Source organism: Myotis brandtii, unplaced genomic scaffold (genome assembly GCF_000412655.1).
Source record: "Myotis brandtii unplaced genomic scaffold, ASM41265v1 scaffold64, whole genome shotgun sequence".
Taxonomy (NCBI): domain Eukaryota; kingdom Metazoa; phylum Chordata; class Mammalia; order Chiroptera; family Vespertilionidae; genus Myotis; species Myotis brandtii.
In genome coordinates, this window is record NW_005370460.1 from 699,383 (window position 1) to 714,732 (window position 15,350).

The 15,350-nt window shown below is 49.5% G+C and overlaps 1 protein-coding gene across 1 annotated transcript in view; it reads left to right on the top strand.

The window, feature by feature from the left end:
- The window catches only part of ATF6 (activating transcription factor 6), a gene marked incomplete at its 5' end in the record, with an annotated part of 138,225 nt that overhangs the window by 71,570 nt on the left and 51,305 nt on the right, over window positions 1–15,350 (top strand). The window contains 3 exons of the mRNA XM_014528541.1: window positions 781–880; window positions 7,876–7,943; window positions 9,584–9,698. Coding sequence (XP_014384027.1) covers window positions 781–880; window positions 7,876–7,943; window positions 9,584–9,698 — 283 coding nt within the window. The remainder of the gene's footprint in view (window positions 1–780; window positions 881–7,875; window positions 7,944–9,583; window positions 9,699–15,350) is intronic.

Sequence of the window (15,350 nt, forward strand, 5' to 3'; positions counted from 1 at the left end):
GCCTGTCTCCACTGTGCCTGTCTGTCTCCACTGTGCCTGTCTGTCTCCACTGTGCCTGTCTGTCTCCACTGTGCCTGTCTGTCTCCACTGTGCCTGTCTGTCTCCACTGTGCCTGTCTGTCTCCACTGTGCCTGTCTGTCTCCACTGTGCCTGTCTGTCTCCACTGTGCCTGTCTGTCTCCACTGTGCCTGTCTGTCTCCACTGTGCCTGTCTGTCTCCACTGTGCCTGTCTGTCTCCACTGTGCCTGTCTGTCTCCACTGTGCCTGTCTTTCTCCATTGTGCCTTTCTCCACTGTGCCTGTCTGTCTCCATTGCACCTGTCTGTCTCCACTGTGCCTGTCTGTCTCCATTGCACTGTCTGTCTCCACTGTCTCTGTTTGTCTCCACTGCCTGTCTGTGTCTCCACTGCACCTGTCTGTCTCCACAGCGCCTGTCTGTCTCCACTGCACCATCTGTCTCCACTGCACCTGCCTCCACTGCACCTATAGTGGCCCAGGAACAGGAAACGCTTTCATCCTCCGTTTCTATGTGGGAGGTATTTGGCTATGGTTTTCTTTGAATTTTGATCTCATGACTGAGGAGGTTAGCATATAGCAATTCATGTCTTATTAAAAACAACTGAACTTCAAGTGTCTTAGCTTTTTCAATTCAAAAAGCAATGTTGAATCCTCAGGCACTTGGCATACTTTGGAATCTATGGAATGTGGTTAAACTTATTTCTAAACAGGGGTGAGACATTTACTTCTGTGTAATGTACGAAATTAATGAGCTGTTTTACAGGTTAAACCATGAACTTCGAGGGTGGGTTCACAGACACGAGGTGGAGAGGACCAAGTCGAGAAGAATGATGAACACTCAGCAGAAAACACGCGTTCTTCAGGTGGGTTTCAGCGTGTGCTCCCACGGGGCTGGTGTCTGTGGGGAGGCTTCCCCCAGCTGGATGCTCTGTCCCTGGAAGGTTGGGAAGCCTGACCCTTAGCTGCCCCTTCCGCAGGGTCGCCAGCACTGGGTCAGGCTGCATGCCCTCAGATTTCCTGTGCGGCCCGCTGCCTTTCCTGCTCTCAACCCCAAACTTGCTTTCAAGACATCCATACCAAATATTTGGGCACGAACGGAATAACAGATAATACTGTGTCTCTTTTTTCTTAGAGCTTTTAAAAAAGAGGGTGTTGAAGCACAGGGCAGCTTGGAAGGGTAGGCCCTCCCCATGGAGGTGTCCCTGAACTTCTTTAGGACCCGTGTAGTTGGTGTTGTTCATTGTCACTCCATCATCCTCAGCTGTTCATCACAGCGCCCGGCAAACATTTCCTGTGGTGGTGGCAACAGGGCAGGTGCTTTCCCAGACGCTGGGACTGCAGCAGTGAGTGTAATACAGTCCCTGCCTTCGTGGCACTTACATTCTGGTGGGAGAGAAAAGTAATCAACAAGCAGACAAATATTTCAGTGACCTCAGGGTGAGATGTGCTCTCAAAAGAAGCCGCAGGCTAGAGGGGAGAGTGAATTGGGACTTGGTGGCTGTTTTAGAGTGGGTGTTTAGAGAAGGTGTCTCTAGAGCAGTGGTTCTCAACCTTGGCTGCACATTAGAATCACCTGGGAATCTTTTTAAAATCATGATTTCTGGGCCTCATGCTCCGGAAATTGTTTCTTTGTTACTAATGTTGTGGCCCCACCCCATAACAAGGAAACAGAATTTCCGGAGGATGAGGCCCAGAAATGAGGATTTTAAAAAGATTCCCAGGTGATTCTAATGTGCAGCCAAGGTTGAGAACCACTGCTCTAGAGACACCTTCTCTAAACACCCACTCTAAAACAGCCACCAAGTCCCAATTCACTCTCCCCTCTAGCCTGCGGCTTCTTTTGAGAGCACATCTCACCCTGAGGTCACTGAAATATTTGTCTGCTTGTTGATTACTTTTCTCTCCCACCAGAATGTAAGTGCCACGAAGGCAGGGACTGTATTACGCCCGCACGTGGTATTTTGTGGAAGAGCCACACTCAAGGGGCCAAAGAGCCGCATGTGGCTTGTGAGCTGCAGTTTGCCGACCACTGCTCTAGAGAGATTCCACTTGAGTGAGGTATTGGCAAGGTAATTAACGCTGGCAATTGTAACATCTGGCCTCAAATTCTCAGTAGCCTAATGGAATAAGAATTGGTTTCTCACCCTCACACAGTCTGATGCACATCCCATGGTGTCCTCTGAGCAGTGACTGAGGAGGCCATGTCTAGAGGAGCTCAGGTTCCGACGTCCTTAGTGTCTAGGATTGTCCAGTGTGTCCCTCTCTGGCCTCCCCAGTACCCTTTGTTCACATATCATGGCAACTTTATTGGTTGCGAGGACTTCTGGAGGCTACTGGCATCATTGCCAGTGTCACAGGCAGTGCAGTGTCCCACAGCTGCTCATGGCATGGCGTGCAGCAGACAGTCCTGCGGGAACTCACGCTCCCACAGCTGCACGTTGGCCACCGTGGCCAGAGGAGAAGTGCTCTGTCTCCTTGCGCTTCCAGATCTGGTGCATCGAGCACAGCTTGTGGGCAGGACCAAAATAGAATCCAGAACCCTGGGGGCTAAATGTTCAGCAACATCATTTTGGGGCGTGTGTCCTTGCTGTGCAGGGAAGAGCGAAGGGTGGCAGGAGTGGAGAATTCCACAGCTGATGCATGGGCCTCGTGAATCTAGATTAAAATCCTTGGCCTGAATGAGTTGCTTTGCTGTATTTTTTGATATAATTTCTTGTGATTGTATTCTGTTTATTAGAAGAATAAATAGAATTTACTGTGTAAAGGGTGGTTGATGTTCCATAATCTGGAAGGAATTTTAATGCAATGAAGATAATTTTGTGTAATTTCGCAGCCTTGGAACATTTTTTTTTTAAATATATTTTATTGATATTTTTACAGAGAGGAAGGGAGAGGGATAGAGAGTTAGAAACATCGATGAGAGAGAAACATCGATCAGCTGCCTCCTGCACACCCCCCACTAGGGATGTGCCCGCAACCAAGGTACATGCCCTTGACCGGAATCGAACCTGGGACCCTTGATTCCACAGGCCGATGCTCTATCCATTGAGCCAAACCGGTTAGGGCACCTTGGAACATTTGAGGGAGATTTGTAGTTTACTCCTGTCCCTTTCTCTGCATCTTGGGTGCATGTCTGTCTGTGTGAGTGTGGATAGAGGTCAGAAATGTGGGACACGAAGCTATCACAGGGAAAGGAAAGATGGGTGGGGTAGGGAGGACCAGTGTTAGCTGAGGGGACAAGGCCCACTCAGAGGAGGGAGACGGGTCCTCGGTCAGGCTGCTGTCCACACCTGAGCTCACAGCATTCCTTGACTCGCCCTCAGCGCTGAGCCTGCAGCTGCGCTGCCTAGTTCCTCTCTCCTCTCAGCCTTTCCCCTCACATCTCCCCTCTCGGATGCTAGATGGACACTAAGATATTTTGTATATTGACGAGTTGACATTTCTTTGAAGTTTTTTTCATTTCTAAGCATTATATACATGATTTGGCTTGTGTCACTTTATAATTCTACCTCTTCCTAAACTGAGTTTTTAGAAAAGTTAGACGGTCAAATCAGTGAAAATATTTTTCAAAATGAAAGCAAAATAAAGATATTTCCAGATGGACGAAACTATTATACTTTCTCTCTAGAACAGGGGTCCTCAAACTACGGCCCTCAGGCCACATGCAAATACAAATATTGTATTTGTTCCCGTTTTGTTTTTTTACTTCAAAATAAGATATGTCAGTGTGCATAGGAATTTGTTCATAGTTTTTTTTTAAACTATAGTCCGGCCCTCCAACGGTCTGAGGGACAGTGAACTGGCCCCCTGTTTAAAAGTTTGAGGACCTCTGCTCTAGAAGATCTGCATGATAAGAAATACTAAAGGAGAATGTTTGGACTAAATGGTCTCAGGTAGAACCCTGATGCACGAGGAGGAGCACCAGGATTGGTGAATGTTTGGTGAACATAAATGCCCCCTTTAAGTATCTTTATTTTGTGTTTGTGTGTATATAAATGTCTTTCGGAGACTTGTGTTTTTTTTAAAGCAAAACTCAGAACAGTTTTTTGGTGGGGTTTACAGGTTATGTAGCAGTAAAATATACGACGATAAGAACAGAAAGGTATAGAGGTAGTAAATACAATATACTCTTACAAAGTTTTTATATGTTCAAATAATACTTCAGGGTTGGCTATGGTAACTTAAAGATCAAAGTATAGTCTCAAGAGCAACCTGTAAAAACTAACACAAAGAAGTAAAACTATAAAACCAGTACAGGAAATATAAATGGAATACTAAAAAAATGTATTTTGACCAAAAGAAAGCAGGAAAGAACAAACAAATAAAGAGCAAATAGAAAATACATACCACGATAGTAGACTTAAGCCCAGCCACATTTGCAATAAAATGTAATAGGGTAAATAAACCCATCAGTTTAAAGGGAGAGATTGTCAAACTAGGTTTTTTAAAAGGTAAGACCCAACTATATGCTGTTTGCAAGAAATAATATCCTATCTAATAAAAGACAAGAAGGGTAATTGACCGTACCTTCGCTACACTTCCCATAGGCTAATCAGGGCGATATGCAAATTAACCGCCAACAAAGATGGCGGTTAATTTGCATATGTAGGCGCAGGAGCAGCAAGCGAAGGCCGGCGTGGCGAGTGAAGAGCAAAGAGGGAAGCCCGCCGCGCCCCCGGGGCCCGCGGAGAGTCCGCGGAGAGGACCGGGTCTCCCAAGCAGAGAGTCTCCGTGGTCAGACGGCATGGTGTTGGGACCGGAATAAAGACGGAGGCGACTCAGATGCCTGGCGGCGGTGTTAGACCAGCAAGCAGGGCCTTTCAGCCGGGACTCAGGGTGGGGGTGGGGTGAGGGAGGTGAGCCGGAAATAGAGAACTACAACTCCCAGGAGGCTTAGCGGCCGGGGCCCGGGTGCCTGGCCATGGAATCGGATGGGGCGTGTCGTTTTGTGAGCCACTTTAACCTAGAAGTTTGCAAGGTTGGAAGTTCTGCGCCGGGAGCCAGGGAGAAATAGAGCTGGAGCAGAGAGAGGGGTCCATGGCAGCCGTGGGCTTTGAGGAGTTCTCAGCACCTCCCGGCTCGGAGCTGGCGCTGCCTCCGCTGTTCGGTGGTCACATCCTGGAGAGCGAGCTTGAGACCGAAGTGGAGTTCGTGTCTGGGGGTCTGGGCAGCTCCAGCCTCCGGGAGCGAGACGAAGAGGAGGAGGCAGCCCAAGGCCGGCGGCGGCGCCAACGGGAACTCAGTCGCAGGAAGTACCCGGCGCTGGGTCAGCGCTGCAGGGAGATCGAGCAGGTGAACGAGTGGGTCCTGAACAGGCTCCATCAGGTACAGAGGATAACACGGAGACTCCAGCAGGAGCGGAGGTTCCTCATGAGGGTGCTGGACTCCTATGGCGACGACTACTGGGCCAGCCAGTTCACCATCTTACTGGAGGACGAGGGCAGCCAGGGCACAGACGCCCCCACCCCAGGCAACGCTGAGAACGAGCCTCCGGAGAAAGAGGAGCAGTCCCCACCCAGGAGGATGCCAGCGCCTGCAGAAGCCAGCAGCCTGGCCCCTGGTGAGGGGCCCAGTGGGCGGAAAAGGTGGCGAGTGCCACGGGAAGGGAGTCCTGCTGACTCCGGAGCTGGCCCCCATGCAGATAAAGGTGGAGGAAGACTTTGGCTTTGAAGTGGACAAAGCCCTGGACTCAAATTGGGTTTCTAAGGGGCCAGACAAGCTGCTGCCCTACCCCACCCTAGCCAGGCTTCAAAGCGGACGAGACCCTGGACTCAAGTTGGGTTTCTCGGGGGCCAGACAAGTTGCTGCCCTACCCCACCCTAACCAGCCCCCCCTTTGACTGACCCCCCAATAAATGGATCCCATGCTCTCCTCGGCAAAAAAAAAAAAGCTAAGTCCCTCGCCTGCCATGCTGGCCTCGGCCTCGCCTCCAGGGCCAGGGCAGCGAGCGAAGAGCTAAGCCCCTCGCCTGCCGCGCCGGCCCCTCCTGGCGAAGAGCGAAGGCCTGGGTTCCGGGTGCCGGTGGAAAACTGGTGCCAGCAGCCAGGGGAAGGGGCCCCCGAGGGGCCCCAGACTGCGAGAGGGCACAGGCCGGGCTGATGGACCCACCCGAGTGCACAAATTTTTGTGCACCGGGCCTCTAGTCTATATATATAAAAGGCTAATATGCAAAGTGTCCCCTTGGGAGTTTGGGAGACCGGGAGTTTGATTGCTCGTTATGATGTGTGCTGACCACCAGGGGGTGGCATAGAACATGGCAGGTGACCAGCAGCGGTGGCAAGTTGCTGAGGGAGCGAGGGAAGGAGGAGGCGGGGAGGCAGGCAGGCGGGGAACCTGATAGGCCCTTATCACTGGCCAGGCCTAGAGACTCTACGTGTGCACGAATTTCGTGCACTGGGCCTCTAGTCTATATATTAAAAGCCTAAGCGACCATTACGGCAGAACAACCGGAACGACCAGTCGCTATGATGTGCACTGACCACCAGGGGCAGATGCTCAGTGTGCTTCCACAGGGGGAGCAGCTGCTCAGCCAGAAGCCTGGCTCACAGCTGGTGAGCGCAGCAGCGGTGGTGGGAGCCTCTCCCGCCTCCACAGCAGTGCTAAGGAGCAGTGAGCCGAGCGGTAAGGAGTGAGCAAGTGGGTGGTAAGGAGTGAGGGATCGCAGATTGTGAGAGGGATGTCCGATTGCCGGCTTAGGCCTGATCCCCCCGCCCCCGCCGGGCCTAAGCCGGCAGTCGGACATTCCCCAAGGGGTCCTGGACTGCGAGAGGGCGCGGGCCGGGCTGAGGGACCCTCCCTTCCCCCAGTGCACGAATTTCATGCAGCGGGCCTCTCATTTTATATATAAGCACACATAGATGAAAAATTAATGGGTGAAAAAGTGTGATACTCTGCAAACATTAAGTATTAGAAAGCTGCTGTGGCTACATTAATCAGACAAAGTAGACTTCCAGACAGAGAATATTACAAGAGGTGACGATGGAAATTTCATAGTGATGAGAGTACGCTTAATGAAGAAGACAGAGTTCTAAATACATAGGCTCCTAATAACAAAGCTTCAACATACGTAAAGCAAAACTATGACAGGACTAGATGGAAAAGTGCACAAATCTACAACAAAACTGAAAGCTTTATGTAAAATCTCATTTCCATGGTACTGTTTAACTCACATTTTTGCTGATTTTGATCTTTTGTCCAATCCCTATAACTACTAATGTCAAAACTGTACCAGTTTTTCAGAGGTTTCTATGTTAATTGGTGTTAAGTCTTTGATAGCTAAATGGCTTGTCCAGTTTCTATTTGCCTAATGTCTGTGTGAATCAGTTTTTTACAGCCTGGTCATGTCTGAGTCTAGTGACAAGTCTTGCTTATTTTGGGGAGCTCTCCTTAATGATGGCTTCATCCATAGCTGTATTTAGGCATGAAGGTTTTTGCGTTTAACTCAGTAAACAGTAGGATCTAGCTTTATTAAGGATCTTTCGTACTTCAGGAACTTTTCATTGGGAAAATAATTATTTTAGCAAACATAAATTGTTATATTTTCAATAATACTTATATGACCTGGTCATAAAACTTGTGATGCTTGGACTAAGCTTTTGGGCTATTTTAAAAAAAACTTTATGGGAAGTGTCTTAAATGTCATAACCTCCATAAGACGCATCCCTCAGTCCAGAATGTGACCACAGGAGTTCTGATTTCTGTGTTGGTGCTGAGTCATATAAACTCCATATGTCAGACTAGTCATGAAAAAAACTATATGAATGCTTTAATGAGAGTTCATTAAACGTGAATGTAGAATGAGTCAGTATCGGAAGGTCTTCATATGATTTCATTACATTGAGTCCTTTGTTTCTTCCAGGGCGCTCTGGGACAGAGCTCCGGCTCTCAGCTCGTGGCTGTCCAGTACACAGAGACCACCAGCATCAGGTGAGAGAGTGTGGCCGCACCTGGTCATGGATTCTGTATCTGTGAACCCACTTGCTTGCTAAGATGTCCTTGTGACGCAAATTGCTTTCATGGTCGTTTGCAAATGTGCGTAGCTGTTCCCAGATGTCAGTGCCATGGTCCCCACATCCCTGTGCTTTTGGTTGGCAATTTCACTGTTTAAAATGGCCCAAGTCGCCGAAACCGGTTTGGCTCAGTGGATAGAGCATCGGCCTGCGGACTGAAAGGTCCCGGGTTCAATTCCGGTCAAGGGCATGTACGTTGGTTGCAGGCACACCCCCAGTGGGAGATGTGCAGGAGGCAGCTGGTCGATGTTTCTCTCTCATCGATATTTCTAGCTCTCTGTCCCTCTCTCTGCCTCTCTGTAAAAAATCAATAAAATATATTTAAAAAAAATAATAAAATAAAATGGCCCAAGTGCATGCGGAGTGCTGATGTTCCCGGCGCCGGAGGGTGGATCGGTGACCCAGGAGAAAGGGCTTGTTGGGGGAGCTTCAGTCAGACCAGAGCCACCCGAGGTCAGAGTTAGTGAGCAAACAGTACATGGTCAGAAGGTATCTGAACAGAACACACAAAACCAGGTGACACGTTGGTCAGTCGATGACAGCGCTGCAGCCAGGGGCTTGCTGACCCTGCTGTCCCTTAGGGGAGTGGTTCACTGTTTGCTGAGTCAGTGTCCACAGAACATAAATGTCATGAGTAATAATTGACTGTATATTCAAGACACTATAGTCAGAAATGGCCTAGTGAGCAGATGGAATTATTTCAAAGGAAGTTCTTATGACTCACTTAAAATTAATTTCCTTTTAGGCCACTCTCTTCTCCTCCTAAGTTAACAAAAATTAATTGAAAAAAAATAAATTCATTGAAAACACAAAAGAAGAATGTAGAAAAAAACATGTAAGCTTGTTTTTTTCTTGAGAAAAATAAGCATTATTTCTTTAACTCTCCTTTAACCTATGTGTGTTGGCTTATTGTGCTAAACAGTGAAAGACCCTTATTGCTGAGAGCTGTGTCACTGTCGTCTGAGTGGATCTTGGGCCGGGCGTGGTCGGAGGTGCTGCGGCGCTCTGTCCTGGCTCTGCAGCGAGGTGGCAGAGCAGAGCGGAGCTGAGCAGTGCCGCCGAGCAGGCCCGGGTGCTTCACGCACGCATCTCAGCCTCCACCCAATTGCAGTCCTTTTGTTGGCGAGGAAACCAGGGTTGCTCAGAGCTGGGCCTCCCCAAGGACACCCCTGGAAGAGGAGGGCAGGCAGGCACAGCCAGGCCGGCTTGTTCTCGAGTCCTAAGCTGACAGTGGGGAGCACTGCTGTCCTCAGACGCATTGTTCACAGAGATCCAGCGGCACGCACGCTGGCGCAGAAAGCTGCTGGCTGATGCTCCTGTGACCTCCACGTGCTTCCCCGCACACGTGACTCTCTGAGTCTCGACTCAGAAGCGAGTCAGCCTCAGTGAATTGAATCTTACAACTCTCCGACCGTGGGCTTTCGAACTCTTCTAGAAAACTGCCGAAAGGCTGCTCATATTTTGGTTGAGATTCCCATAGGCAGACGCAGGCTTAGAATGGATGCTTCTGAGACGCTGTGACAGTCTGTGGTATAAGAACGCCGCCTCCTCTCTCAGCAGGCCCTCCGGGAGGGAGCTCCAGGTGTACTACGCTTCCCCCCGAAGCTACCAAGACTTCTTTGACGCCATCCACAGGCGGGGAGACACGTTTTATGTCGTGTCATTTCGAAGGGTAAGTGCATTTGGAAGGTTAAAGGACACGTTTTTGAGCACCTGCTCTGTACAGGGTGTCGGGCTGAGCCCTGGGGGACAAGGCTGTGAAGGGAGCCGTGGGAGCGCATGGAGCTGGCGCAGCGCTGCAGCACCTGCCGGGCCCATTGCCGCCGTGAGGGTGAGCGTGGGGTTGGTGCCAGACAGGGACTGTGTCTTTAGGCAACATAAACTCCTCACTGATGTTGTTGTCATCCCTTAGCCATACTGTTTGTTTAAAACCAAAGGGGAGGTAAAAACATATAGGTTTCTGTTTAGGCTTGTGATGGGATTCCCAGCGGTTAATGAGAAATTGAAGTCGCACAAGTGGGTTTCGGATGGCCATGGGCTGGGTAGTGCAGTGGATGTGGGCTGGATAGTGCAGTGGTCCTGGGCTGGGTAGTGCAGTGGCTGTGGGCTGGTTAGTGCAGTGGCCATGGGCAGAGTAGTGCAGGGGCCGTGGGTGGGTTAGTGCAGTGGCCGTGGGCGGGGTAGTGCAGTGGCCGTGGGGGGGTAGTGCAGTGGCCGTGGGCTGGGCAGTGCAGTGGCCGTGGGCTGGGCAGTGCAGTGGCTGTGGGCGGGGTAGTGCAGTGGCCATGGGCGGGGTAGAGCAGTGGTCCTGGGGTGTTTGGTTCTGGGTCCTGAGGTTCTGTTCCTCTCTCTCCTTCAGCAAATGTTTACTCCTGTTGGTGAAAGACGTGTCAGATACTAGTCAGGTTATGTAAAAGTCAGTGTTTATACGAGCACTTTTGAATGTTACATGTTAAAACGAATGGAAAAACACATCACAGTTTATTCCATTTTTACTACAAAACGAAAACATATTCTTCATGGAGTTGCCGTATGAATATTTCTGTGCTCTCTGTTAAACCAGGAACAAATGAATGAGCTAGAATTGCTGGTTTGTATCCTAGGTTTTTATTTTTATTTTTTATTACTTTAAGAATGTGGAGGGGTGTGGATCTAAATAAGCATGTTCCGGCAGTGGAGTCCACAGTGCAGTGTCTGCTGCTGTCACCACTGAGCTTCCCAGGAAGCCCGTTCTCTTCCTCAGGTGTCAATACCCAGGCGCCCGGGACTTTAGGAGCAGAGACTTGACCCTTGAAGATGAGGGAAATCAAGCTTTTCATGTGTTTTTGGCCTCGGGACCCAGGGGTGTGTTTCTGCCGCAGCAGCAGCCACAGTCGCTTCAGCAGCAGGGGGCAGTCGAGAGTGGGTTTCCAGACGCACTCAGCAACTGCTGGCTGGTGAGCCCAGGCACCTGCTTCAGGGCCCACACAGTTCTGTTCAAAGTGGAGTAAGAGGGAACTTAAACACGGGTCCAGCGCCGTGAAGAAGACACTCGAGGGATGTGAGGATGAACGCATTGAAGTAAATGCGACAGAAGTTACTCCAGAGGGATGTTTGAACACTTAGGTTCAGGAAAACTTTGCCATTTCATCAAAACAGGAAAGTATCTGTTAGGAACAGCAGGTGTGCAGCCACGGGCTGAAGTCGGGTGAGTAGTGGGTTTCTAGGGAAGAGAACACGTACTTGTTAGGGAGAAAACACTCCTGTTTGTTCAGGGACTGTTCTTATGGAGGAAGGGGATGGAGTTCTTCTTCAGTATATGCTTGACACGTCTGCCTGTGTGAGAGCTACTTCCCATTAGTTTACTCGTCTGCCTGTGTGAGAACTAGTGCCCATTAGTTTACACGGCTGCCTGTGTGAGAGCTAGTCCCAAATAGTTTCCACGTCTGCACGTGTGAGAGCTATGCCCATTAGTTTACACGGCTGCCTGTGTGAGAGCTAGTCCCAAATAGTTTCCACGTCTGCACGTGTGAGAGCTATGCCCATTAGTTTACACGGCTGCCTGTGTGAGAGCTAGTCCCAAATAGTTTCCACGTCTGCACGTGTGAGAGCTATGCCCATTAGTTTACACGGCTGCCTGTGTGAGAGCTAGTCCCAAATAGTTTCCACGTCTGCACGTGTGAGAGCTATGCCCATTAGTTTACACGGCTGCCTGTGTGAGAGCTAGTCCCAAATAGTTTCCACGTCTGCACGTGTGAGAGCTATGCCCATTAGTTTACACGGCTGCCTGTGTGAGAGCTAGTCCCAAATAGTTTCCACGTCTGCACGTGTGAGAGCTATGCCCATTAGTTTACACGGCTGCCTGTGTGAGAGCTAGTCCCAAATAGTTTCCACGTCTGCACGTGTGAGAGCTATGCCCATTAGTTTACACGGCTGCCTGTGTGAGAGCTAGTCCCAAATAGTTTCCACGTCTGCACGTGTGAGAGCTATGCCCATTAGTTTACACGGCTGCCTGTGTGAGAGCTAGTCCCAAATAGTTTCCACGTCTGCACGTGTGAGAGCTATGCCCATTAGTTTACACGGCTGCCTGTGTGAGAGCTAGTCCCAAATAGTTTCCACGTCTGCACGTGTGAGAGCTATGCCCATTAGTTTACACGGCTGCCTGTGTGAGAGCTAGTCCCAAATAGTTTCCACGTCTGCACGTGTGAGAGCTATGCCCATTAGTTTACACGGCTGCCTGTGTGAGAGCTAGTCCCAAATAGTTTCCACGTCTGCACGTGTGAGAGCTATGCCCATTAGTTTACACGGCTGCCTGTGTGAGAGCTAGTCCCAAATAGTTTCCACGTCTGCACGTGTGAGAGCTATGCCCATTAGTTTACACGGCTGCCTGTGTGAGAGCTAGTCCCAAATAGTTTCCACGTCTGCACGTGTGAGAGCTATGCCCATTAGTTTACACGGCTGCCTGTGTGAGAGCTACTTCCCATTAGTTTACACGTCTGCCTGTGTGAGAACTAGTGCCCATTAGTGTAAAGTGCTGTTGGAGAATTGTTGATCCCCCATAACCTTCATGTTCTAGTAGAAACAGTCTTTCTCACATTCGGGGAACTATTAGGACTCTCATTGTTTGGATTCATTTCCTGATGACTGATTATTACATCTTGGTGAATTTCATTAGATAATAGTCAGAGACAACATCCTTTTTCTCTTTCTTGGTTTGTTTTCCGAGTGGGGCAAGGAGTTAATTTTATTCTGATGACCATAGACTATGTCATAGGAAAGGAATTTGGTTCTTAAATCCTGGGTTGTTCTTTTGTTCTTGCTGAAATGAAAATGAAAGAAGTGATGCTTCTTGAGGCAACAGTCCATGGTTTAGTGTAAATTGTTATATTTAATGAACCGCTTTCCAGACGCCCGCCCCTCACCCCCGTCCTGCCCGATCCAGCACAGACTTGCTCCCGAGGGAGAGGGTGCTTGTGTCCCCGCCTCTCCTGCGTCCCCCGTGGGCCTGCAGACCTCGCCCGGCTCATCCCTTTGACTCTCCTACTCGGTAACCTCCCCTACTCTATTTAGTTCCGGGAATCCCAGCTTGTCTCCCTGTCATAGCTTCTCTTTCTCTCCTCTCTCTGACTGTTTTACTGTGATTTGGGGGAGGGGTGGTAAAATATAACTTTTCTTCCAAGTCATGTTGAATGTGGTATAACTGATACATTAATAAGAAAAAGTCCAGTCAAGTTTAAGGTGTATTTTCTATTAACGCTTTGTGTACGAGAAAGCATAGTGTATTTAGGGGAGAAGGGTTTCGGAAACAGATACTCACGAATGAAGCTGTAATTGGTCGGACATGCAGGTGCCTGCAGAGTGTGAGGCAGCACTGGCAAGAAGGTGGGAGGAGGGCGTTTCTTCATCAGACCCCAGCACACACTGAAAGACCGTCCAGCCCACTGGTCCCTGGAGAAGGGAGCCTTCCCCTGGCTGCTTCCCATCAAGAGCAGGCTCTCTGGTTCCGGTGACTACAGAGGCCACTTTAGCATCATCCTCACTCCTTTCCATGCTTCTTTCCTTGGGACGGATGCTACCTAGGGAACACTTTTGACTTCTGTAACCTCTGTTTCCAGTACCTGTCCCTTTCCATCTGTTTCAAATATACACACAGTGGAAGCTACACATGAGAACCTGAGCCATAGCTGTGGCCTGCCTCAGGGATGTCTCTCCCCACTTCATGAGTGCTTTATGTATTCTAGAGAAAGTGCCATATTTGGGTATTGTATCCCTTCTTGGTCTCTTATAAAAATTCATTATATGCATCATATGTGTGGACTCTAAGGGTAATCTTAAGTAGTAGGGTCTTATTGTAATGGAAGAAGCACAGGAAGTATCCCTCTGTCTCCTACGTCATGACTGGCATGTGCCCTGGTCCTTGTAGCCGCTGTGGTCACTCCTGACTCAGTAGCAGCCCCAGGCAAGTCCACTTCTGTCTTTTTCACACGTGGCTCCTTCAGGCTCCCCAACAGCAGGAGCACCTGACCGTGTGTCTGGTTATTGCCTCATGCACAGACTTGCTGTGAGATCCGTGGCCACTCCTCTGGAGCAGGGAAACAGACTGGGGCCAGGAGCCTGGGCCTTGCCTCTGAGGAGTGAGGGCAGCGGCCCTTAGGGCCTCCTGAACTGTCTATTACACTCTGCACCCTGGTTCTAAAGAACTTTCCTTTTTTTGGCCCTGATTGTTCGATCTAAAGGGCTTGTCTTCTCATTCATCTCACAAGCCTCTTAAAAGCAGGATGAGCCTAACTGGCATGGCTCAGTGGTTGACCATTGATCTATGATCCAGTAGGTCATGGTTTGATTCCTGGTCAGGGCACATGCCTGGGCTGCGGGCTTGATCCCCAGTGTGGAGTGTGCAGGAGGCAGTTGATCAATGATTCTCTTTCATCATTGATGTTTCTATTTCTCTTTTCCTCTCCCTTCCTCTCTGAAATCAATAGAAATATTAAAAAAAAAAGGCAGGAAGTGCCACATGCTCTTTCATTACCACCCCTGACACTCTGCGCAGTGCCCGCCCCTCAGGACAACCGTCGGTGTGTGTGACTAAGAGAAGTCACAGTGATGAAGTTTGACGCTTTCCATCCTCATTTGATGGGTATTTTCACATCTAAGTTGTGTGAAGAAATGTGAACCTGTTGACTGGCCCATGCAGCAGCTGAGGCAAGGCTGGGTTCCAGCACAGCTCCGCCAGGCGGCCGGCCTGTTCCTGCCTCTGAATTCAGCTTCAGAGCCATGGGCGTCACCCTGTGAAATGCACGTCCGTCCCTACAGTGTGTGGTGCTGACAACCTCAGTTTTTAATATTTGGCAAAAACATTTTGGCATGGACTCTTCTTAGAGCTCACTGCTCTCTTTTTTGGAGAAGGGTGGTGTCCAGTGTCTGTGTGGACTCAGGCAGTGGGAGCCTGACACTTCAAACTTCAGACAAAGTGCAGGAAAGGCTCCACCTGGTGCAGGAAGGTTGATGGTGATGTTCTTGGTTCAAAAGTTCATCCCCATCTAAGTCCATCAAGAAGAATGTCACAAAATAGCAGTGGGATTAGACAGATTAAAAATAGTGTCGGAGTAAGTGGATGCTGCACGGACACGCTCCCAGGACCAAACTGGAGTTACAACTAAAATATAGAAAAATTTCCGGAATAACCAACAGAGACTCACTGGAGAGAATCCTAATAACCGAGGACCGAAGTGGAGACTGCATAGAGATTGGTAGGAGGGACGGAGGCACGAAAAGACTGGTCGAGCTCCCACAGACAGCAACTGAAGTTCCAGAAAGATACCTCAGCGGTGGAGGGTTGCCACTG